The sequence below is a fragment of the Cuculus canorus genome, chromosome 2, assembly GCF_017976375.1.
Source record: "Cuculus canorus isolate bCucCan1 chromosome 2, bCucCan1.pri, whole genome shotgun sequence".
Classification (NCBI taxonomy): Eukaryota; Metazoa; Chordata; class Aves; order Cuculiformes; family Cuculidae; genus Cuculus; species Cuculus canorus.
The window spans coordinates 91,629,235-91,652,598 of NC_071402.1; the positions used below are offsets into that span (position 1 = coordinate 91,629,235).

Here is a 23,364-nt window from a genome sequence, read left to right on the forward strand (position 1 = left end):
GGTGCCAAGATGGCTATGTTATTCCATGGTCTATTTTATAACATACTTAATATGACATATACTAGGTACCAACTCAGTAAGCAAAATTTAAGGCACACTTTGTGTCTGTGCTTTGATTACAAGCTCCTTGGAACAGCAATTCTTCCTAAATGTCTGAAAATCACTTTGCACATTCTGAATACTTTCATAAGGTAGTGTTTTTGGCAGAAGGCAACCCTACAAGATATTTTAATTCTTTGTACATTCTTCCTGTCTATAAGGAAGTCTATTGGATAAGTCTACTATTATTAGTAGTATATAGGATAAGTCTATCATCCAATTTATAATTCTTCTAAGTTGAAAGAACACACACCAAGATGCATCGAAGGGACAGAACAACAACAAAAAAATCATGACCACATGAGAACAATGAACTGTAAGGTGATTAGTATTTTTAAAGTGCTATTGTTAAAAATATAAAATGAAAGAGACAGTAAGCGATTCAAAACAAAGTTGAATATGAAAGTAAGAAAGATAAATGGACTTAGTCTTCCTAAATTCATGAAGAAAAAGACAGACTGGTAGTACATTGTCTCCTCCTGTCATTATATAAAAAAACCTGTAATCTGTACCCTAATCCTCTTAAGTTCATCACAGGACCACACAAAGACTGACACAATACATATTCCAATTACACCAGCAGACGCCGTTATTCTTTACACCAATACTGAAAATGAAGAGTTTTGATTCAATGATGCTAATTTAGAGGACTTCCATGTCTTTTTAAACCACTATGATATGGAGGGCCACAGGCCAGCAAAATTTTTGTATTTCACCACAGAGTAAGCAAATAACAGCTTCTTACACCACTATTTCCAATAACGACTTTTTCATTCTGTGTTCTCACCATGTTCAAGCCTGAAAGCTCCTTTTCCCCTTGTAAAAGCATGGGTGTTGATTGCACAAACTCAATCTTTTTTATTTTTTACTTGCAAACAATAATTAAAAAGAATAACACTGTAAAATTCCCATAAAAATTTTGATTATTAAAATAAATACCAAGTTCTGTGATGATCAAATCAATAACTTAAAAAAACCTCAATATTTTTATTTAAAATGAAAAAAAGTGACAAGATACCATATTCTAAACCTTTCACCTTTAAAATCACAATTTGGTCAAATAGTGGCTGATTAGGTTCCATTAAATGTTAATAGAGTATTACATTTAAATTACCCTGCCTAGACAATTAACAAAGACAAAGAACCACTAACATTAGATCAGCCACATGGCCAATATTATTAAAATGCCCAAATTAGTCTTCTACTCTGTTCCACTTGGAGTGCAGCTTCTCAGCAGTCTGCCAGGAGCTGCTGTCCTTCATTGCTCGATAATGCCATCTGACAATGACCTACAACACCTTTTATGATGAATTCAAGTGATCTGAAGAAAATGTGCACTTTTAGCAGTCTGCAAGCAGACGATATCCCTTCAGCTCCTTTGGTTTTAATAATGTTCCCTTTGGAAAGTGAATCAGTTGAAGACTGTTCCAATAAAGTAGTAACAGTAAGTCACAGTCTAGACAAGGCATAAACCACTGTCTATACAGTTTGTGACAATGTCCTTGTTTTTCTTTCTTCCACACTTTTCTTCCAAAGACCATGCAGTGAAGGTATTTTGATTTTATCCATATTCTTACTGTAAACATTAAGAAATATACCAAGGACAACCAGTAAGCCTGACCACACGTACCTAAAGAGGAAGGAGAGGAAAAAAAAAGTTACCATTAGCACTTTACCCATAGCAATTACATACCAATATTTGTGAATTAAGCAAAAATAAAGCCCCTGGGTTAAGGAGAAAAGAGTTAAGGAAAATAACCCCACAAATTAGTGGACTCTGAGGAAGAACTTGCTTGAATCTTTATTATTACTACCCTTTCACCTTTCCTTTCTCTGTCCTGGTTGGAGAGCTTATTAAGGTGCACTTAAATAATAACTAAATAGTAGCTGTTCTTTCTCAAATGAATGAAGTACTCCTTAGAGTTTTATCTGGAGTAAATTCTATTTGGGCAATTGGCTGGAAGCTTTGTTTTTAGATCTCAATATATTAAATAATTTATACATAGCAATAAAACTGAATTCTATTTTGTTTCAAACTAGAAGCAATTAGGATCAATGCAGCAACTTAGCTGCATTTTTCAATGTAAGCTCTTTCTTGAAATTAAGAAAAGGGAATAAACCCAAGCTCAAAAATGCTGCCATTTAATATATCAAGATAATAGAAGCTTGAAGTGCTAGTTAAGAACTCAAATCTGAGCCCATGAAAGAGAAACAATACTGTAATGAAGAAAATGCCTTCCTTTAGCCAAATCCTCCTCCACAAAGTTCCCAAACAACTTATTCAGCATCATAAGCATCTAAGCACTAGATATATAAGATTTTTCTTAAAAAAAAAAAAAACACAAAAAAACGTGAACTCAAGGAATAACTTGACTTCCAGATCCTTAAAAAAAATGGAAACTACTTCCTCCAGCATGATTAGCCAGTCAATATTTACAGCAGATTGCCAACAGTTGTAGAATATATTAAATGAAAAGCATTAAAGTCTGAATATGACTAATTACTATTGTTATATGATCAAGGTAATAATTTTTATAAAGTATATAAAAACCCATTTAAAATTATAAATACTTACTGGAATGTGAATGGCTTTGCAAAGAACAAAAAAGAAAGCACAATGGTCATCGCTTTTCTTCCTGTTGTTACTGCAGAGGAAAACAAATTATTTATTTTAAGAATTTAGTTACAGCAAAAGAACATGGTCTTCAATATTAGTAGATAACCTCATTATATAATGAAGTGTCTGGCTACAATGATGATCATCCTTGGTGCAATACCAGACTGCAGATGCACCAGTCCAGTGCAAAACAGCCCTAGAATCACATGCTATTTGAAACAAGTACAATTGCATGAGTAGCATCAGCACCAGTCACGGTATTTGCAGCAGAGAGACTTCCAGAACAAGACTTGCTATTTAATAACTTCCCACTATTCAGTTCACAATATCTGAATGCAACAAACAATCCTTGCAAGTAACTGATGGTATAACCTTATCTATTAAAGTGTTACCACAATTTGGATACACCAAACCTCTTGCCCTGTCCATCTCACATTATCACACTTCAGTGGTGTTTTGGGCTTTATTTTGATATGAAATAGATCAGTATCTTGTCATTATTTTGAAGTTACTGAAAATTTACCTAGCAGTGCAGAGAAATACAATTTTGGTTAGAAACCAAACAGACTAAGGATATCCGACTTCAATGATTACGCATTAGGAAGTTTTCATCAAAACCATTGAGACCTTCTTCTACATGTGACCTTGTTACTAGAAAGAATCAACTTTATAAGAAGAGTTGAGAACACAATCCTTTTACTAAAACGGACTTTAACTCTCTAGGTTACTCTCAAATTACCTATAGCTCAAATTTATTTGAACAATTTCAATGCTATCTGCCATGGACAATACAGTGTTGCTAGCAAATTGTGTACTAGAAAACCTATAAAGTTCATCACTGAAAGAAAATCAATAAATGGGTAAAAATTATAGAACCTATTAAAAAAAAAAAAAAAGAAGTAACAATGGGGTCAGATTTAGAAGTTTAGCTATGAAGGTGTGATAGTGCAGGCTTCTCAAGACAGATCCCAGTACTACTGCCTGCACCAGAGGGAAACTATGCTTTTTATTAACAGAAAATGTTTTGCTTACCTTCAAGTGTTTTTACTATACCGTACTGGAAAGCCTTACTTACAGGACTATATCCACATTAGTCTTACTAACATTATGACAAAAGGCACCAGTTACTACTCACGTTTTTTTCATGCTCCTATGGCTAGTAAAGAAAGTTTTGTTCTCTTCAGCCCTCCCCACAATTTGCTTAAAAGCATGCTTCGTTGTGGAAGAAACAGCCTTCACCATTGCTTTATCTGCCAATCTCAACCTTTTAGTAACAATTTTCTTTATATTTTAAGAAATGTACGTGCATCAAAATAAAATTATTTTCTATTACATGAAAAATTAAAGGAGAATGAAAAAGAAAATTGAGTTTTAATTAGAAAACAGTTTACAGATGAATAATTTAAAAAATGGTTAAATTACTTCAGTTTTTCTAATTACGATTATTTCTGTTCTTTCAAATCAGTTATTAATTAAAATATTTATGTAACCATTTCCTTCTAAATTAAGTGCCTTTTCTTCATTTTCCCAATTAAGTCTGATAATTTCTCATTCTGCTAACAGAAATACAATTTTCATTAAACTCTTTCACCCCTCTCCCCCCAAGAAGGGGGAGAGTGGATGGGGGTGGGAGGGACAGTAATGAATGTGGTGTTCTTTCAAGGCACAATAAACATTTTCACATTGCTACAGGCAAGATGGAAAGGGCTCAAGTGTTAGGATTGTCAAGGTCAGGCATAAGAAAACCTGGGAAGGATTTTAAACATTTTTTTGCACAATAAGACTTCTTTTTTTTTTTTAGAGCTCTACTAATACATTAACCAACCCTCTCATCTGTGCCAATTTCCAGTCATGACATGTATTTGATTTTGTTAAAAACAAACATGGAACAGTAGTGCCACAGAGGCAACAATTAATAGGAGAGCAGAGTACGCAATCCTCAGGCCAGAAAATAACTGTCTGTATTTTCCTCTCCACTACTGGAAAGGAAGTACAGCACCACCTGACAGAAACCAGCTTTTAGGGGTAGAGGGAGGAGAGGAAAGTAGCTCCATGGTATACTCCACCAAGCCCTTGTGACTAATATTTGTAGTTTTAAGAAAAGGTAACCTGAGGAAGGAATGAGTCTAGTGCAACTGTTCTTGACAGACTAACGTAACGACTACATGAATGATAGAAGTCAGATGGGAAACAAACCATTTTTGAAAAATACATTTTAAGATTGGAAGTAAAAATTTTCTACAAACAATTTTACATAGTTCCAGTTGCGTATAATGAAAAATAATAATTTTAGGGACAGGACGGAAATAGGTGTACAGGAAGATGCTGAAAAATGACCAACTGTTGGACTTTTACTTTAGTGCTAAATGTTAACATTACAATTAACTGCTGTTAAAAGATGGCGGGATCATTTCCCCCGATTTCAACAGCTGAGGATATTCCAATATGTAAACACTTCAGTCACTTGACTGTTCCACAAACTTACAGAGACAGAGGTTAAAGGCATTCATTTGTAATAGTTGTTATTTGGCTGTAGCTAGCTGTGCCACAGTCAGGTAACTCCACATACTAAAATATGCCATGGCCTCAGAAATACTGATACAAGCCACAATAAATTAGTAAAAACAATTTCTGAGCCACAATTTGTCACATCTGTCTTACTAGCAATTCCTTTGGTTAAATAATTGTCTATACAGCTTCTTCCATTAACAATCTTGGGCATACAAAGAATCAATGGGTTCTGAACACATTTCCTTCTCTGAAAGCAGTAAAGATATCATCTGTTCATACCTGTTACAGCCAGAAGGGCACCAAAGATTTTAATCAACGCTAGAACAAAGGATATGCCAAAATACCCAGTCAAGGAGAAAAGGAATGCATAACCGTAAGTCTGAACTGGATGCTGCAACAACAAAAAAAAGCCTGTTAGGAATACATAAACCAAACCCTTGGGTACTGCAAAATTACACAAAACTACAGACTTTAATCAACTGCTTAAGCAATAATAAACTGTTCAACTGTTAAACTGTTTTACTTTTATACATCAAAGACTGTAACAACTTACTAAATGAATTATACCAGTCACTAGTTTACATGATGAAAATATAACTTCAGAGAAGTGAGCAGATTTTCTAAACCATGCAGAGCAATGCTTTCCAGTGAGTTTTTTATAGGAAAAAGGAAGTTTTTACACCTACCTTAGAGCAAAATGTTACTGCAGGGCTTAATCCACTAGTGCATATTAATCCAAATAAAATATACACAAAACCTATTGAATAGGAATACAAAACCTAGAATAGTTTAAAAGAAAATAATTACCAGGTTATACTATACAAAAGGACAAAATTAAATTCTTTCAAATGTTTGGCCCTATTAATATATTCAACTTCTCAGAGTTGAATTTGCAGTGTTTGGAGGGATTTTTACTAGTTTTTCTGTAATAGCTGAAGTACAGTGAAAAAAAGAATAGTGAGTGTTAGAGACATTCTTCCTACCCATATCTACATAAAAAAAGTTTTGTAAGCTAGTCAGTTAGCAATACACTGAAGGTCAATGTCGCCTTTTGTTAAATCCTTCAAATTCAGGATTTCATAGCCTAAATAAAACTTCACACAGCTATATAACTTAACAGTTTGAATAACATGTTAAACAAATTTCATTTCATATGAAGATAAACAACCTTTATGATTGTATATAACCATGTTACATTAAATGTGCAAAGGGTAGCACATAATCAAATATGAGCTGCCAGAAAGTGTCTTAGGTTTCATCTGTATCACTTCAGTTGATGTTCACGGCACACCTGCATTGTGGTCATAGGATATAAGATTTTCACATATGACCAGCTCTGGTCTAATTTGATACGGAATAGTCAGAACAGACTATACTGAGAAAATAGGTAGGCTCTTCGTTTTTTCTGTACTCTTATTTACTTCATAAAGGTGACAAAAGAATCTTCATCCTATCTTTTCCTGTGTAGAGGCAACGATAAAAGTAGGAAGTGTCTATACTCCTGTGCAGTGGGAAGTATTCAGCTGTTTGGGCAATGTTTACTGGGCTTTTCTTGTGAAAGAGGGAGACAATGGACACAACTATTCTACCCATTACCAGCTGGAACATGCTGATTAACTACACTTTCCAAGCTTAGTGGCAATAACAGGCCTATTTCTTTTGAAGCAGGTTTCATGAATGATTTTTGTGTCATATTATCTCAATTATTTACAAAAATAAATCTATTAACAATTGAGAACAATGTCCTGAGACAACAGAACACTTATCACTGCTCTATAATAAAGGAGGATGAGCACAAATCTCAGGAACAGAACTGCTTTCAACAGTTTTTTCTTAAAAAACAATGAGCTATTATTTTACAGTGTTTATACACATAAAAGTCTCTAGTTCTTAATTTGCCTCTGCATCCAGCTTTTCTCCCAAACTACCCAAAGACCTGAACTTTCACAACCAGGAATGAGCACCACATTGCTAGTTCCTTGTTAGGCAGTGTGATACAAGTCACTTCCTTAGAACCACACATGAGGCAAAATTAGGTATAACTTTCTAGAGCAGTGGTTACTACTTCAGCTGCTTTTCCTAATTGCTTAATCCAGGTGAAGTTCCAAATTCAGCAGAAAGACAGAGATCCTGTGGATGACAAGTTCCTTTACTATTCAATTTTATTTCCAGATCACTGTCTATTAAAAACGATCTCTGATTCAGAAGACCTATTAAATTTTCACCAACAGTCTCAGGTCTAGCAAAATGATTTCTGAAATTTGGCTTGTACTTCTGCACTGAATTCTCAGAAAAAAAAAAAATCCTGCAGTGTAATCTCTAGGCCTCAAACAAACAAAACCTTTGTATTCATAATCACTACACCAATTCTCTACAAGTAGTACAAGTACACAATATGAAGACCAACATTTGTCAGACTAATGCAGAATAAAAAGCAAAGTACTGGAGATACAGGAGCAGCACAGGTGCCTCCACCTAACAACTTTCAGATGACTTGGCAAGATGCTAAGTGTGCCAGAAAACAATTACAGATTGTACTTTGTTTTGTAATCCAGAGACTATAGCTCTAGATGGCAGTGCTGGGTCAGGTGAAGTCCATCTTGCTAAGATCTCTGTCAGCAGTCAACAGTAAATACGAAGAAAAAACACAGAAGTGAAAAACCAAGAACACAGTGATGGTTTTCAGATATATTCTTGCACTTTCCAGAAACGTGCAGCTCAAACTTCCTGAGCTGTCTCTAGGACAATTCTCCGTGGGGACAACTCTAGCCCTAACCCTAAACCTAACTCTTAATGGCTCCCTGTGGAGAGTTGTCCCTTCCCATCTTAAGCCAACCTAAACCACTTTCAGCCATAGATGAAAGTTCCTTCTAACTAATTTTTTCTCAATTTATGAAACTATTCTCATAAATAAGAAACTAGATTTCTAGTTACATGTCAAATACATGCCAAATATGCAAATTAAATTTCAATTTCTTTTTTCTTGTGGCATATTCACAAAATGTCAGTTAAAATAAAAGACGTTCTTGTAATTACTCAACTTCAGAGAAAAAGATGCCAACTTAAACATAAGTTTTGTCTAACAAGAAACGAAATTCAGACCACACAAACAGGTATTCCAAATAAGTATACAGAAATACTGAGCAAGGCTTTTGCAAAATCATGTATTTCAGTAAATCAGGAACACACATAACAAATTGTGCCTAAAAATAAGTGGTTTTGTAGCTGCTATATACATTTCAAGTTGCACACAAAAAGAACCACCCCTGAAAGGTTAAAAACGCAAACAAGCAAAAAACTCCAAAAAGCCTCCAAAACAAACAAATACCCCCAAGAACAGTACATCAAGACCCCTTCTTGACATATGCAAGAGAAAAGCAGATTAAGTTTCATGTTTTGTCATTGTATGCCTTGGTTATGATAGAACATGTTATTTTAAAATTGTAAATCTGGTATTTACCATTTCTGAATTAGAACCATTGTGCAACTTCATAGCTTTTTCCTGTACATTTCCTATAACTGCATCTGCGCAGAGGGCAAGGGATATTAGGACCACACCTAATACAAGAAAAAAAGAAACAAAAATCTGTTCAGAATAATTATCAGCCAAGCAGAGAAGTGATGAAAACTACTCTCTACTTACTCTGAAAAAACCCCACCCTCTCAGGAATAGAAAAGTACCCCCCATATAGATTTTTCTAAATGTCAGCAAAACTATTTCATTATACTAGTATAAAGCAGTGCCCACCCCCATTCCCTCCACCAGTCAAGCCCTGAGCACTGTCTCATTCTAAGCTTGATAGAACACCTGAACATTGCAATAAAGAAGCAAGCTGTAGTTTTTGTAGTAACAAGAGTGAAAGATTGTCAATTGCATTTGTTTATGTATTTTTAATGAAGATAAATAACCAGAAAAAAACCCTCTTTTGAGTAGTTAATCCTAGATTATTTTTCCTGACAAGGACAAATAAAACAATTGCAAGAGGATTCACAGTGGAAATCTTTAATTGTTCAAATATTAATTTTAAAAAAACTATAGTTCAGTTACAAACCCCATGGTTTTAGTTTACCATATTTGTTCACAATAAAGTCACCACACAGTCAATAATGTAATCGACGTTCCAAAAATGAAAATTAGTAACTATTTATCCATGCCAGGCACCATTCATTTCCCAATCTCCAAACCTTATTCTTTCATGATTGTAGCAACTGTTGTATTTAACGTTGCAACAGTTAGAAATTAATGATGCACACAGGTTGAAATATGACTTTTCCTAAATATACAATATTACAGAAGATATCAGTCATTAAAATCATGTTTACTGTCTGCTCTCCTCTTGAGTCCTTAAAACATTGTGTCAGGAAAGAATGACAAGTGGAAGACTAGAAAGCAGCAGTGTTATATTTTCTTAATATTAATATTCTTACTATCAGAAGTCTCCAAATAGGCATTCTGATGGACAACATGGAATATAAGCTCCTGACAGAGAAAAAAAATCCTAGCTAATAGGATTCTCAGAATTGAAAAATCCTACATTTTTAAGTCCAATGCAATTTAAGGTGGCATCTCCTTGGCGAACTTCTGGATATATGGAAACTTCTAAACCAGCATTTTTAGTTTGGGAACCATTTCTTTTCCCAGGCTAGACTTATGCAACTGAAGCAACAGAAAAAGACTTTTCATAACTCAGAGTTAATGGGCACTGGAAAAGGTATGAGTCAATGGAAATTACATGATAACCTGAATAATATTGGTTATGCTAATGACCATAGTATAGAGATATTAACTCCGTGGATTCAGCTCTGGTCCAAAGGTATAATAACACATCCAGCTCAGTAATAGCCTTGCTGAAGATCACTTCTGCAAAGTGACTGAGTATATGTCTTCACCTGTGCTCTCCACCATGTTGGTTCCAGCAGTGCTTAATGGCCCAGGCACATCACTGGACAAATGTATGGGTTTGGTATTGGACTGAGATAAAAAGGTTACTTGGAGTCCAAAGTGCAAGTATGCATGAAAAGCAGGACTATAGCAACAACATGCACAGTTTGGAGCATGAAGAGGAGGACTGTGAAGAACTGTTCCACTCACTGTTACAGTATTGTGGCCACTGAGCAGCAGCAACAAAACCATGAACAAGATGAGTAACATTATGTAGTATGTAAAGCACAAGCAAAAATGACTGGAAGAACTAGTCATAAATTAGTTCTGAAAGAAATTAAATCTGGAGGTTTGCACCAACAGACTTGATCAAAACACTACACTGAATTGTATTTTACACTATTAATGCAAATTTATTAAAATACTAACACTGCTTATACAAACTACTGGATATTTAAATAAGTTCCTCAACAATACATTCTCACACCTGCAATCCCCACCAGAGAAATGTGTTAGACTAGTGAGTTGTTTGGATTTTACCTGCCCGTTAAGACCTCTTCAATAATCCACATTTCAGAAGCTTGTCATACATAAGATTAGAAGACACAGTAGAGGTAGCTAACCAAGTAATGTCAACTTAAGAACACTGAAGCTAAGGACAAAACACTTCAGTCTGCAAAGGACTAAACTGCACCTGTACAAACTGTCTAGGGTGGAGGTATTTTCATGCAATTGATATTTTTTACTGAGTCTTCACTGAAAATAGTCGATTTCCACTTATATCTGTAATACCATAAGAGTGGAAGTATCTGTAGCAGCAATGTTTTAAGATTCTCTCCTTCCACACGCCTTTCTCTTCTCGTTTATCTTTTGGAAGTCCTGTATCTATTACTCACACCTATTTAGGATATCTACCCCTGCCTTTCCAATTTGACAATACTAAGAGATGCTTAGAGCAATTAGCACCAACTCCATCTTAAAAAGTATATCTCTTCCTTAGTTACAAATATGTACCTGTTCTGGCAGAAGAGAGTTTCTGTTTTCTTGGCTGACCTCTTTCATGTGTAAACAAAATCTGTGTAGATTCCTTTTTTGGCCCAGCAATACTGAGATTAGATTTCAAGAGCAGGGGGAAGAGGGCAGGGGGAGGAAAAAAAAATATAAAAAAAAAAAAAAAAAAGAAAACAACAAAAAAAAAGGATTTGTAAAATTGTTCATCCAGATAATATTTTACGTCTGTTCAGGCTCCATCTAAAATATTTGCATGAGACCACAGATTATGTGTTTTGTTCAAATTCATGTGTAGTTTTGTTCTCTTAGAACTGTGAAATGTAAACAGCTTGTTCTTCAGTTAGGAGAAGTTCTATGAAATCATGCTAGAATCATACTGGTTTGCACGGAAACAGTTCTACATAAATGTGCATAAATCACTGGAACGAACTCAGAAATGTAGGGAGCAGTAAATAGGCAGTAACATAAAACTACAACTTAAGAAAACAGTAATTGAATTTGCTGTTTATGTTTTTCAAAGTTTCAAACTCCTCCTTTGTCATTTCTTTGAACCCACTCTATGAAGATACAAAATTAAACACTGCTTCTTCACTTTCAGTTCTTACTCTGTGATTTATATCAAAAGTGTAATTATTCACAAGAATATGTCATTTTGCAGAGTGAGCAAAATTTTTAATAATTTTTATCACTGGCTTTACACTTTGGCAGCTACATATTTCTGCAATACCGAAAATCTGTACATTTCTTGAAGGAAGGGACCATCTACCTCCATAATTCATCCAAGAGAAGGATAATCTCCACCTCTCCCATTATGAAAAGTTTCTTCTAGTTAAATTTGAGTGACATGGGAATAAAATAAAACAGGCAAGAGGGACTAAAGAAATGAAGTAAAAACCTTCTCAGTAGGTGAGCAGGAGAATTTTGAATCACCTTCCTAAGCAGAGACAGACTTCTGATTTCTAGTTCTGTATTCTATTTTCACAGAACTAAGCTCTAAGCTTCAATATACACACACTTGTTTGAAGTGTTAAAAATAAATTAATAATGAAAGACAGCCTTGTTTATTCTCTGAACATTTAAAGGTTTTTATCTTGCCTTCTGCAGATCTTTGAGGTTGTCAAGACTTTGCTACATTTGTTGCACTTTACCCAAGCCCATTAGGTTGAAGAATCAACTTTACAAATCCTTTCAGAATTAAGTCAGAGCACATATTTAAAACAATTCAAATTTTACAGAAGGAATATATTAACATGTGAATGCACTTAGATGCAATAGTCAAAACCAGCTGTAATGGTAACACACAGTTATACATCAGAAATGGTAGAATATAAATACCAATGTCATACTGTACCCAAAACGTATGGGTTCTTTTTCAAGTACCCACATAATGACATCAAACTCTTTAAATGCACAGCAAGTTACAGAAGTTGAAGACTTTTTTTGTAATTTATTCCACTAACAGTAGCACTAAAATAACATAAAAGGCATAAGAATTACGGCAAAAGTTATGTAAAGACAACATCACATATTGATCATTGCTAACACTAGATGAAATATTTTGTGAGGATAAGAAGTCTTTTCCTTAAAATTGAGATTATCATTGATTATCATCTTTAAGAACAAAACTTCTAAATCAGTGCCTCCACTATTAAGAAATATAGGTTTCACAGTGAACATCTGTCATAACAGTCATTGGAACTCATCTCAGAATCTCAAAAGAAAAATACACTAACAGTGGAATATTCAAAGGTTTTCAAGTTTCAGTATTAATGCAAACACTAGCCAATTAAATGACATGGATTTTATGAACAACCAATTCTCCCATATCATATGAGAAAGAAATTGAACTAAATTTTTAAACCCAAGCAGGTTGAAATCTTTTTTTAGAGCATGGGCACTGCAAATAAGAACTACAGCAAATCTGTGAGAGACAATCAATTAAAATAAAGTAAGTGGTTCTGAAATGGAGAAAGATTTAAAAGTTTAACTAGAAAAGACAATCAATCTTTTGAAGCTTTAAAAGTATTCCTGAGAACGAGATATTTCAAATTAAAGAGTGGAATTTCCAGAAATTTTGAGAATCTAAAAGCTAACACTTAGAATAAAGGCCTTTTCTACCGTAGATACTCTTCTGCTAATGCAATGCTACAATGAAACCTGCATTGTCTGTATGATATCTGAGGGCACTCTAGGAAGAACTCTCAGAACTTCTAAGGAATACTTATTGAAGGAAAGAACCAAGCATTTTCTTCAACTCTAAAACACAATAAATCTTTACCTGTCAAGTTGAAGTTTGGTGCAACTGTGCTGTCAGCTAAAGTAAACCATATTAATCCAAGACTCATACACAAGGCAGCAGACACATCTGCAATATTATAACGTTTTCCTATAAAAGCAATACAAACAACATGAATGGACTGTTAACACTCTCAGAATTTCATGTTTATCCTGTTTAGTGGACTAGAAGGCAAAGAAAAAAAACTGTTCCAATGTCATTCTTCTACTTAAGCAGAAGAGTTAATGCTCTGACCTTTCATGACTGGAATTTGTTTCTTCTGCAACAGCAGTTCCTGACATGAAGGAGGACCTTAACAGATACCACCTGATTCTTGTGGTCAGTTTTAGTTTTACTCCTAATGACATAAAGCACACCCTCCCTGATAAAGCACTACCTCACCAACTTCAGGACAGTTGAGATGTCTTAAGACTTCTCCCTTCTGCAAGACACTTTGGATGCCTTTATTGATTGGAGAGAAATCACACCCAAAACTGACGGTTGATTTGGGTACTTTTAGAACCCTACGCTGTCCCTTAGTTTGGAAGAGATGAGATGTGGAGCAGGGTGGAGAAATAGAGTAGGGTAATGAAAAGGCAGGAGTTAGTATATCTTTTTTGAAATAACATATTCCTTTCCCAGAAGCTGTACTTTCAATATGATCTTCCAAGGGGACCATTTTGAACTTATTTTTTTTTAAATAATAAAAAATAAAATTACAGCTTCTGAGAATACAATACTACAACACCACAATACAATGTTTCACAGAGCTTTAAGGGAATACCAGTCTCTCTGCATTAAAATGAATCCTAATAAAAGATAACCACTGTGCATGCATGTGCATATGTAAACTTCTAACCTCCTCTGAAAGTGCAGCTTTCTGTGGCAACTAGAAGGCCAGAATTAACTACAGATACAGAAATACATCATCCTAGATTCTCTTCCATACCACTTGCCCATGCAGAGCTTTAGCGACTTAATGAATAGTTGTATTCTAAACAAAGAGGAACTTTTATAATATACCAAAGTCTTCTAAATCCAGAAATAAAAGTATGTTTATTCACGTAACTACAGTCTTTACCTGTTGTCCCCCACATCTATTTTTAGGTTCTTGGAATATGAACTATGACTTCAGGACTAGTCAAAGACATGTAAAGTCGCATGTATTTCTGATTAAATGTTTAATCAAAATCTAGGAATTCTAGTTAGGAATTAAGACTTTCAAAGAGTAAGGTATTTCTTCACAAGTCATGAATGCATTTTTATTGTTTTTCCATGTCAAGTTTTGCATTTCAGTATTGAAAATGCTTCATTTATAAAGTGATTTGGTTTAGAAAACAAAATTAGATTACTTAAAAATTAAGAAAGCCTGCATAAAAATGAAGCTTTGCGAGTGATCTGCACAACTTTTTTCCCTACATTTTCTGTTCATCTAATTGTATTTGCACATTTTCTGAGAAGATGGTTCAGAAATTCACATTTTTCCTTCTATAGGAAAAATACTACTTGTCCAAGAAGCTCAGTGGAATTTAACAAAGCACAGGATTCCATACATGAATGCCTCCCAAAGAAACAACAAAAAATCATCTAATAGCAAGACTAACACTTACCTTGTATAAAAACCCCACCTATCATAACTGGAATCAGCTTACAGCATTTGAAGATGACTTGAGTAGGGTAATTCAGATATCCTAAAGAGGTATTTGACAAACCCATAGTTCCCACCGTTAAAAACGCTATTATCATGTAGGTTTTGCCAGGAATTCTACGAAATATAAACATACGAATCTTGGTATTACAGACTTATCTAGAGGACATTTAGCTTGGAATTTAGATAAAGGAACGTTTGTAATACAACCTGTCTTTCTCACTGAATTTCATTCTATAATAGAAATTTAAAACCACATATCAAGGACTGATTTCAAATTTTATTTCTTTCAATTATTGCTAACAGACAGTATCCAAATAGAGGACAATAAGAACTTCATGGCTCATGTATTTAAGCAGTAATTCTTCAACCTCCTTCTGAGAAGGCATGTTATTTACAGAAGAATAAAGACAGGCTTCAGTTTATTTGTCAAAAGAAACACAGTATACAGGTTGGTATACCAAGATATCCTGAATCTTAGTCCTGTCATGGTCATTGTGTCAATATTTTTGGTTTTCACAGAAATATAGGCATTTTTAGAATTTTAGAAAGTTGAAAAAAGTATCATCTACATTTCCAACACAACTTCTGTACAGGGTAACGCCGTTTAAGCATTAAAAAGGATTTGGTAATTAAAATCTAAATACTATTTACAGAACACTCAAAAGATAATTGTAATATTATCTGATGAATCTAAAGAAGTCAGATAACTTGAAATATAAGCTGTCAATATTTAAAATAAAAAGAATAATTTATCAAACTTATGTTGTTTGGGTACAAAAGAATCCTGTTACTTAAAATCAGTACATGCAAAGCCAGGTTGACGACATGCAAGGAAAACTAGTTATGCTTAACTAGGATATAATGCTTTAAAGCAATTTTAAAATTCATGTACACCATGACAGCCTCTATCCAAGCTTCCAGAGGGCCTCAATGTACACTTCGAAGAGTCTGTAGTTGAGCAGGAAGCCACAGGATGGCCATGCTGAGTCAGCTCAAACTATTGCATATCCATAGGATTCAAGACAGCAGGACTCTCTGTGGTCAACTGCGGTGAAAATACAGAATAATTTTGTGGCAGGGTGTTACGAGTGTTATCTTAAATGAAAAATGCTAAACCTAGCACACACTTTGAAGCAAACCTACACAGCCACGTGGCAAACAGAGAGCAGACCTGACACTCTCCAAGACGCACAGCATGTTAGGGGAATCTCTTGGTGAGGAGGTGCCAGTGCTTGAGGAATAGGTATTCAGTGACAGATCACTTCAAGTGCAGTTGGCCCTGTTCTAGACATGTAGACTCAAGTCAATAAGACTACTTACAGGACTGAAATCTAACCAAGTGCTTATAAGATGTTTTCTAACATCGTCCAGTAAACTGACATTATCTAACTATGGAACTCCTCCCAGTGATTCACTGTATTCACATTCAAGCAACAGAAGTTAAATATACCATAAATATCAAATGCTTCTGATTTGATGGACAGTAAAATGGGTAAAATGGGTAAAATGCTTGGAAAAACACATACCTTCTTCTTTTGTCCTGAATCAACTGCAATTCTATTAGTCCAAAAATGGAATAAAATCCAAACTGCACTAAAGTGAGGTACCAACCAAAAGGTTTAAAACCTTCCACTGAAAATATCAATTCCTATAAAAACAAAAACCCACCAAGGTCACATTCATACACGGAAATGTTACATCAAAACAATATCAAGAGGGGTTTTTTTATTTCATTTACGAGCAAATCTAGCATTTGCAGCTGCTGGTTATTAACTAGAATTTACCTGCCACATGTAACTTGCAAAGCATTGAAAAAGACAATTTAGATTCTCCAAAATGCAATAAGAAAATTTACTGCTGGTGTAAATCTACTGAAATTAATGTATTGATTCATCAGGGAAATATACTTGACCCATTAATATTTATCACAAATTATAGATGGTTTTCTGTTTTTTAGTTTATTTATTTCAGTAAACGGTTTCCATTCAGAATTTATAAATAGCTCACACTAAATTAAATACAAACCCTCTCTATACAGACATATTTACTAGTAATCTTCACCTTTTAGGAATGTCTCCCTAATATTTTGAGCACCTACATTAAATAGCACTTGTGAGCTTATAAATTTGTAGGCTGTATGAACATTTAAAACTAGAGCAATTTGTTACTGGAAAAATACATGCATTGCATAACAAATTATGTAGATGTGTCAGTTACAGAAACAAAAGCTAACTAATATTTTCCTTTTTGAGATTCTGCTTTTAATTACTGATAACTTTGTTTAACTCCTTGGAAATAACTTTATTTTAACAAACTTTTCAGCTGTTTTAGAAAACTCCATTGGAAACACGGCAATTATCAACTTTTTAAATTGCTGCTTTATTGAGAAGGCTCACTGAACTTAAATAATATTTTAAAGGTGAACAGAAACATAGCTGCTCAAGATAGAAGAAAAAAGGTTAGCAAGTGAATAAATGTTTAACTAAAACAATATAAACACTATGCTTTTGCTTAACAAATAACCATAGCACATTTTATCTCTGTCCTGAAGGGATAGCAGGGAGAACCAGACTGCTACTGCTGTACAGAACTCAAAGAAATCTAAAGGTCTCAACACCAATGAAGACTTACATGCCAGTCTGTAGGGTTCTACAATCTGTTTTCAAAAGACTATGAAATCACATTTAAAAACTACACATTCAAACCAATATGGAAAGGTATCTCTTGCACACAGCTAAAAGAACAAGTTATGATCATAAGTCCAATTGAACCAAACCTTGTAGGCATGTGAACTATAATGGAATCTAATGTACAATTACTCACCGCTCTTGAATTCCAAAAGCTTGATTTTTGCAATAAATAACTATTTTAAATGTATATCAATATTAAAATGCATACTATATTACTATCCTACTGAAAAACAAAAGGGATAGGAGGAATTGGCCTAAAGCAAGAATTCATAGCATTTACCTGTAAATATCCATAGATTAGATAAAACATAAAAACTCCAGAAACACAGATGAAAAACTGAGTAGGTTTGTTAAATTTGCTGAGATTCATGCCAAGCACTACAACATCATCTACTGATTTGATATGAGGAGACATAGTTTGAGATTTGGAAGGTACACTGATGGAAATGTATTTTCTTGATGAAGTGAATTTCAGATCCATGATTCCTAGTTCGCTGCATTCGGCGCTACTGTTATCTCCTTTCTGCTCTTCACTTTCCACGAGTCCTCTGTCTGAAAGCTGAAAGAAACACTAAAGTCAGATAAGACATAATACACAACCTTTCAACAATAACAGTAAGCAAATGTGACATTTATATGGAAAATATAAAGGTTTAAGAGTTTAACTGAATTGTTTTTATTCACAAATTTTATCCTTTCTGATGTCCAAAGTTAACCACAGTTAATATCTGAGGTCAACAACACTTTATGAAAGACCTTTTGCTTCATGTAAGGAGTAGTATTCCTACACACTAAAAAACCAAACCAACAAAACCTAAAAACACCAGTTTCACAATAGCTCAAACTAGCCCTTTTATGTCAGTAGTCACAGGACTGACTGCTTGGGAAAGAAGTGATCCCCATGAGCAAATCACAATGAAAATACTGTTTCTGTCTACTTTACTTCATTTTCACAACAAAACATACTAGACTAGCCCACTGCAGGGAAGCCTTCTTAAAAACTACATACCTGAGCCTATGACTGGTTACAAGTGTTGAACTGGAAGAAGTTATTCCCTCATTCTCACATTTATTCACTACTTCTCACACACTTTGAGGAAAAGAACAGAAAGATGGAAACAAGATGATTAAGAAGCCAGTCTCAGAAATTAGATTGGTTATCTGATGAGGTCTATGGTATGGCAATCCCTTTAATATTAACCACATGCAGCCATATCCACATGTAATAGAAAACAAACTGGATAACTGAAGCTTGGAGAAGGAATTTAGCAGCTTAATAGACTGACAGGCAAATCATTTTTTTCTCCAGCTTGGCAGAGTAAGATGTTTGACACTTTGTCTTTCCAGCCTCAAGATAAACACTCTGGTCAGTCAGCTGTCCCACGATTTTTAAGTGTAGGTCAGCATCTAGTTCATCAAGCAGACAGTAATTAAATTCTGTCTCAACTATTTAGTGGTACATTTTCCCCACCTCAAAAATACTTCTCCTCATGCATGTAGGAAGAATGTTTATTGCTGTTTATGCATGGAAAATGTGCTAGTATGTAAAAGCTAGATCATGCAATAAATGTAGTAAATGTAATCTGCATGGACATCGCTAATTTATTACACAATATAAGAAATTACACATTTAGCTGAAAAATGAATTATTAGTATAAAGCTTGTAATATGGTTATGCTTCCTTTTTTGATACAACCTACCATCAGGCTGGAACAAAATTCCTATTAAAGTTCCGAAAAAATAGCTTGGGGACAATAATGGGAATTTAGACCTATAATAACTATTTGAGTATAAATTCAGAGCTCTTCAGTTGAAAATCAAAAGGTAGAAAGTTTACTCTTGTGGGTTGTTAATTAATCCCAACATAAGGTGGCCATAAAAAAAAAACAGCAAAAGTTTAAGTAGACTCTTCTCAGTAGAAACAGAAAAGTACTAGTGTTATGCTATGAGGCATTAGTGAGCCTTCACATACAATACCATACAAAGTTCTGATCGCCCTCAAAGACAGATTCAAAGAACAACTGCGAGAAAGGTTATCAGCATGGAGGAACAGATTGCCCATCTTATGAACTGAAATAAGATGAAAGTGTAACTTGTGCAGCCTAGCAAAACCTTGATGAAAGAAAATAGATTTGCTTTCAACGAAAGCATCACAGGCATTACCACTAAGGAGGAAAAAGAATTCTGATTTTAAATACAGAAGCATGAGAGCAAATGAGCACGAAATGATCATCAACAAACTTTACTACAAAGAACCTTTTCATCCCAAGACTAACTGTATTCTCGAGCAGCCTAAAAATAAAAGAAGAAATAACTGAGATGTTTTTAATGTGAAGTTTATGAAAAAAAAAAAATAGGTAGAGCTGCTAAGATAGAGTGTGATGACTGAGTAGTCACTTTTAGTCCTGTGTTTATAGCATTCCACCACTATGGAAAGCAGAGTAAAGATACTTGTAAAAGATACCCAGTGATTTTTAGTTGGTCACTAAACCATGATATGAATTAGTACTCTCCCCAGAAGAACTGTAAGCGAAGTTGGGAGTGTTAAGTTCAGGCTCGAGGAGCAAATGACCACGAAGGAAAACCAATATATTTAGAAACCTATTCATTGCTGACATCTTAGCTGAACTTGTATTTTTGTTAGTGCCTGTTCATATCTTTTCTCCCCAGTGTACACTTCCCCTTGACAGGTGCACAGTATTTGTTAATGTCACACTTTCTAAGCAGGAAAAAGAGCTGCAGAAGTAATTTGAGCCCCATTCTCCCCCTAAGCTGAAACACAGAGTGAGGCATGTGCCCAGTGGAAGATGCAACCATGTACAGTCATGTGTGCTTAAAGATTTAAATTGGAGTGAATTGTATAATGCACAGTCTCATACCTACATTTTCCAGTCTGGCCACTAATACAGGTATTATTTGTGTAACATCTGCGTTAGGATCAGAAGAGGGGAGAAGAAAGAGTAACAATGGCATTTATGTATTGGGTCTGGCTGGGACTGAGTTAATTTGCCTTACAGCAATTTCTACAGTGCTGTGTTTTAGCTTTCTGACCAAAAAAATGCTGCTAACACACTAATGTTTTAGCTGTCGCTGAGTAGACCCTATGCAGTATCAAGGTCTTCTCTGTTTTTCCCCTCTGCCCTCCCTTCCAGTGAAAATACTGTGTGCAAGAGGGTGTGTGCGAGAGGGTGGGAGGGGGTACAAGCAGACTGATGACCCAAACTAACCACAGATATTCCATGCTACGAAGCATCATACTCAGCAATAAAAAATGAGAGGAGGTGGTCTAGGGAGGTCAGCCATCTTTTGCTCAGGAACTCACTGAGCATCAGTTTACCCAGGGGGAGGAGTGACTGCCTTCACATCATTCCTTCTGTTTTTTGTCTTTTTTTCCACATTTTCCCCTCTTCTTAAACAATTTTTTTCTCAAACTCCAAGTTTTCTTGCTTTTCCTTTTCCAGCATTCCTCTAGGGGTGGGAGGAAAAGTGAACAAGCAGCTGTGTAGTGCTCAGCTGCCTACCAGCATTAACCCACACCACAACTAACACAATTTTTCCAATTTTCAACTATTCATACTCAAAATATTTCCTCAGGAGCACCACTGTTTATTACAATCTGTCCAATGTTTCTTACAGATTACTGAGTCTACTACTAAAGTAGTAAGAAACAACACTGATAACTCCAGTCATTCCGAAGAGCATCCATTAAGAAGATAACACATAGTAATTGTTTTTTATTATATTCTAAAGAAAACAAAAAGATTACCATGTTCAAGAAACTTTTCAAGGAGCATTACTTAACAGTGGAAGAAGCTGTAAATGTATGTATGCATTTGAAACACTCTCCATCAAGTAATTTCATTACCAACAGTGACACAACTCTTCTGAAGTCCACTGTGACTTCTCAAACTGTTATTTTGCTAAGTATCAAAAATGCTATTCATCCTCCTCTGACAAAATCCCTCAAGCAACTCATTCCCCTTTTGAACAAACATGGAGCAAATATCTGTTATATGAAGTGGCTTGTGAGCCACCCTGATGTGTGTAAAATAGCATATTCCTCTACTTTTTTTCCTCCTGTGTGTAAAAATGTAAATAACACATTCTTTAGATCAAAGATCTTTTTGTTCCTTGCCCTGTGAAAAAGTGCCTCATGCAGGCAAGATTTTAACCTCATATACAAGTAAAACTAAGTGATTATTACATGAAAAAGAAGCCAATGAACAAGTAGCTAGAAAAGCAAAATTTCTTTGGCCTCAAAAAACGTTAATGACTTGTGTCAAGCATGGGAAAAACATTATGAAGGAGCTAGAGCTTTTTTATTTAAGCCGGAAGTACACTCACAAAAACATTATGAAGTTATTTGTGATGAATTAATTTAGATCTGCAAGGGATGCTGACAAATCAATCAGTCATACATCTAACAGTGCATTCTCCTTTCTGTCTCATTTTGATCTATGTCCAGAGTTCCCTGCTACAGTCTATACAGTATTAACATTCTTTTTCCTCAGCATCCCGCAACACCTTCTGTTTCCCTCAACTATCATATTGTAGGAAGACTGAGAAGGCAGCAGTTCAAGGCTGACAAACTAATTAGTTTGGCAGGAACTCACATCTCGGTACTTTCAGAAAAATTGCTCGTATGAGCCACGCAGTTTCCACGTTGGCCCTGCCCAAGACCTATTTCCTTTAGAACCAATTCCACAAATGCTTGGTGGCAGGACAGCACCTGGCACAGTAATCAGGGTACTTCAGCTTACAGAAACGCAAACACATATCCGTCGGAAAGCCGATCCGATCCTTTGGTCGGTGATACCTGTCTCCTGCCTCGGAGGCAAAAGAGAGAACGCAGACAGACCAGCGCGATCCTTGACGCTCGCTTCCTGCTCCTTCGCCTGCGCTCAGCCCTGTGACACCCACAGCCACCCCAAGGCCGGGACAGATATGGCTCTGCCTGCCTGGGGCAGGGCTGGAGCCGAGGTTCCCCAGCACCAGCCCCCACGCCTCGCTGCCCGCTGGCCCGAAGGGGCCCAACGCGCCCGGACACCGCCTCGCCCTCCCACTACCGGGGCCTCCCGCCTCAGCCCCCACTGTCCTCACCGCCGTGACCATGGCCGCCGCTCCCCGGGAGGCGGCCACGCCCCTTCGCCCTCGGCGCCCCGCCCCCGTACCTGTTTGGCTGGGGAAGAAGAGAGGTGCGCCCGAGCGCCCACCTCTGCAAGCCACCCCTGCGTCCGCCCGCCTCTCTCCCACCTTCCAGCCTCCCGCGCTGCCGGAAGTGGCCGTGGCGGTGCCAGGGGTCGGCGAGAGAGTCGAGCTCATCGATGGAGCGCCCCCTCCCCTCGGCGTTCCGCTACTCGGACTGAGGCAGGGCCGGGGCGGGGGGACACCGCCCCCAGCTCCCGCCTCACCGCTCTGCAGGAGGGGCCTCGCTTCTCAGAACCGCCCACCGCGACCAGGGCTCGGCCGCCGGGGTCACGTGATCGGGTTCCGGATTCAGGGGCTCCCGTTGAGCGCCGGCGCTTCGGGCTGACGCGCTCGGGTTCCGGGGTCGCGTGATCGGGCTTCGGGTCTAGGTCTTGGGCTTCGGGCTTTGCATCCGGGCTCTGCGCTTGTGCTTCGTACCCA

At 36.3% G+C, this 23,364-nt stretch overlaps 1 protein-coding gene across 5 annotated transcripts; it reads right to left on the reverse strand.

Moving 5' to 3' along the window:
• Positions 1-1,066: 1,066 nt before the first annotated feature.
• SLC35B3 (solute carrier family 35 member B3) lies at positions 1,067-23,134 on the reverse strand. 5 transcript variants are annotated; one of them, XM_054058756.1, is made up of 10 exons: positions 22,908-23,134; positions 18,017-18,295; positions 16,573-16,694; positions 15,006-15,160; positions 13,399-13,506; positions 8,688-8,785; positions 5,914-6,006; positions 5,507-5,618; positions 2,675-2,744; positions 1,067-1,729 (listed from the first exon to the last, which is right to left on the reverse strand). In XM_054058756.1, the coding sequence occupies exons 2-10, from the start codon at positions 18,215-18,217 to the stop codon at positions 1,579-1,581; spliced, it is 1,110 nt and encodes a 369-aa protein (XP_053914731.1). In that variant the 5' UTR covers positions 18,218-18,295; positions 22,908-23,134; the 3' UTR covers positions 1,067-1,578. The 5 variants fall into 5 exon arrangements, with proteins under 5 accessions (XP_053914731.1, XP_053914730.1, XP_053914733.1 ...); XM_054058755.1 differs by lacking the exon at positions 22,908-23,134 and adding an exon at positions 22,837-22,880; XM_054058758.1 differs by lacking the exon at positions 22,908-23,134 and adding an exon at positions 22,553-22,808.
• Positions 23,135-23,364: the final 230 nt, after the last annotated feature.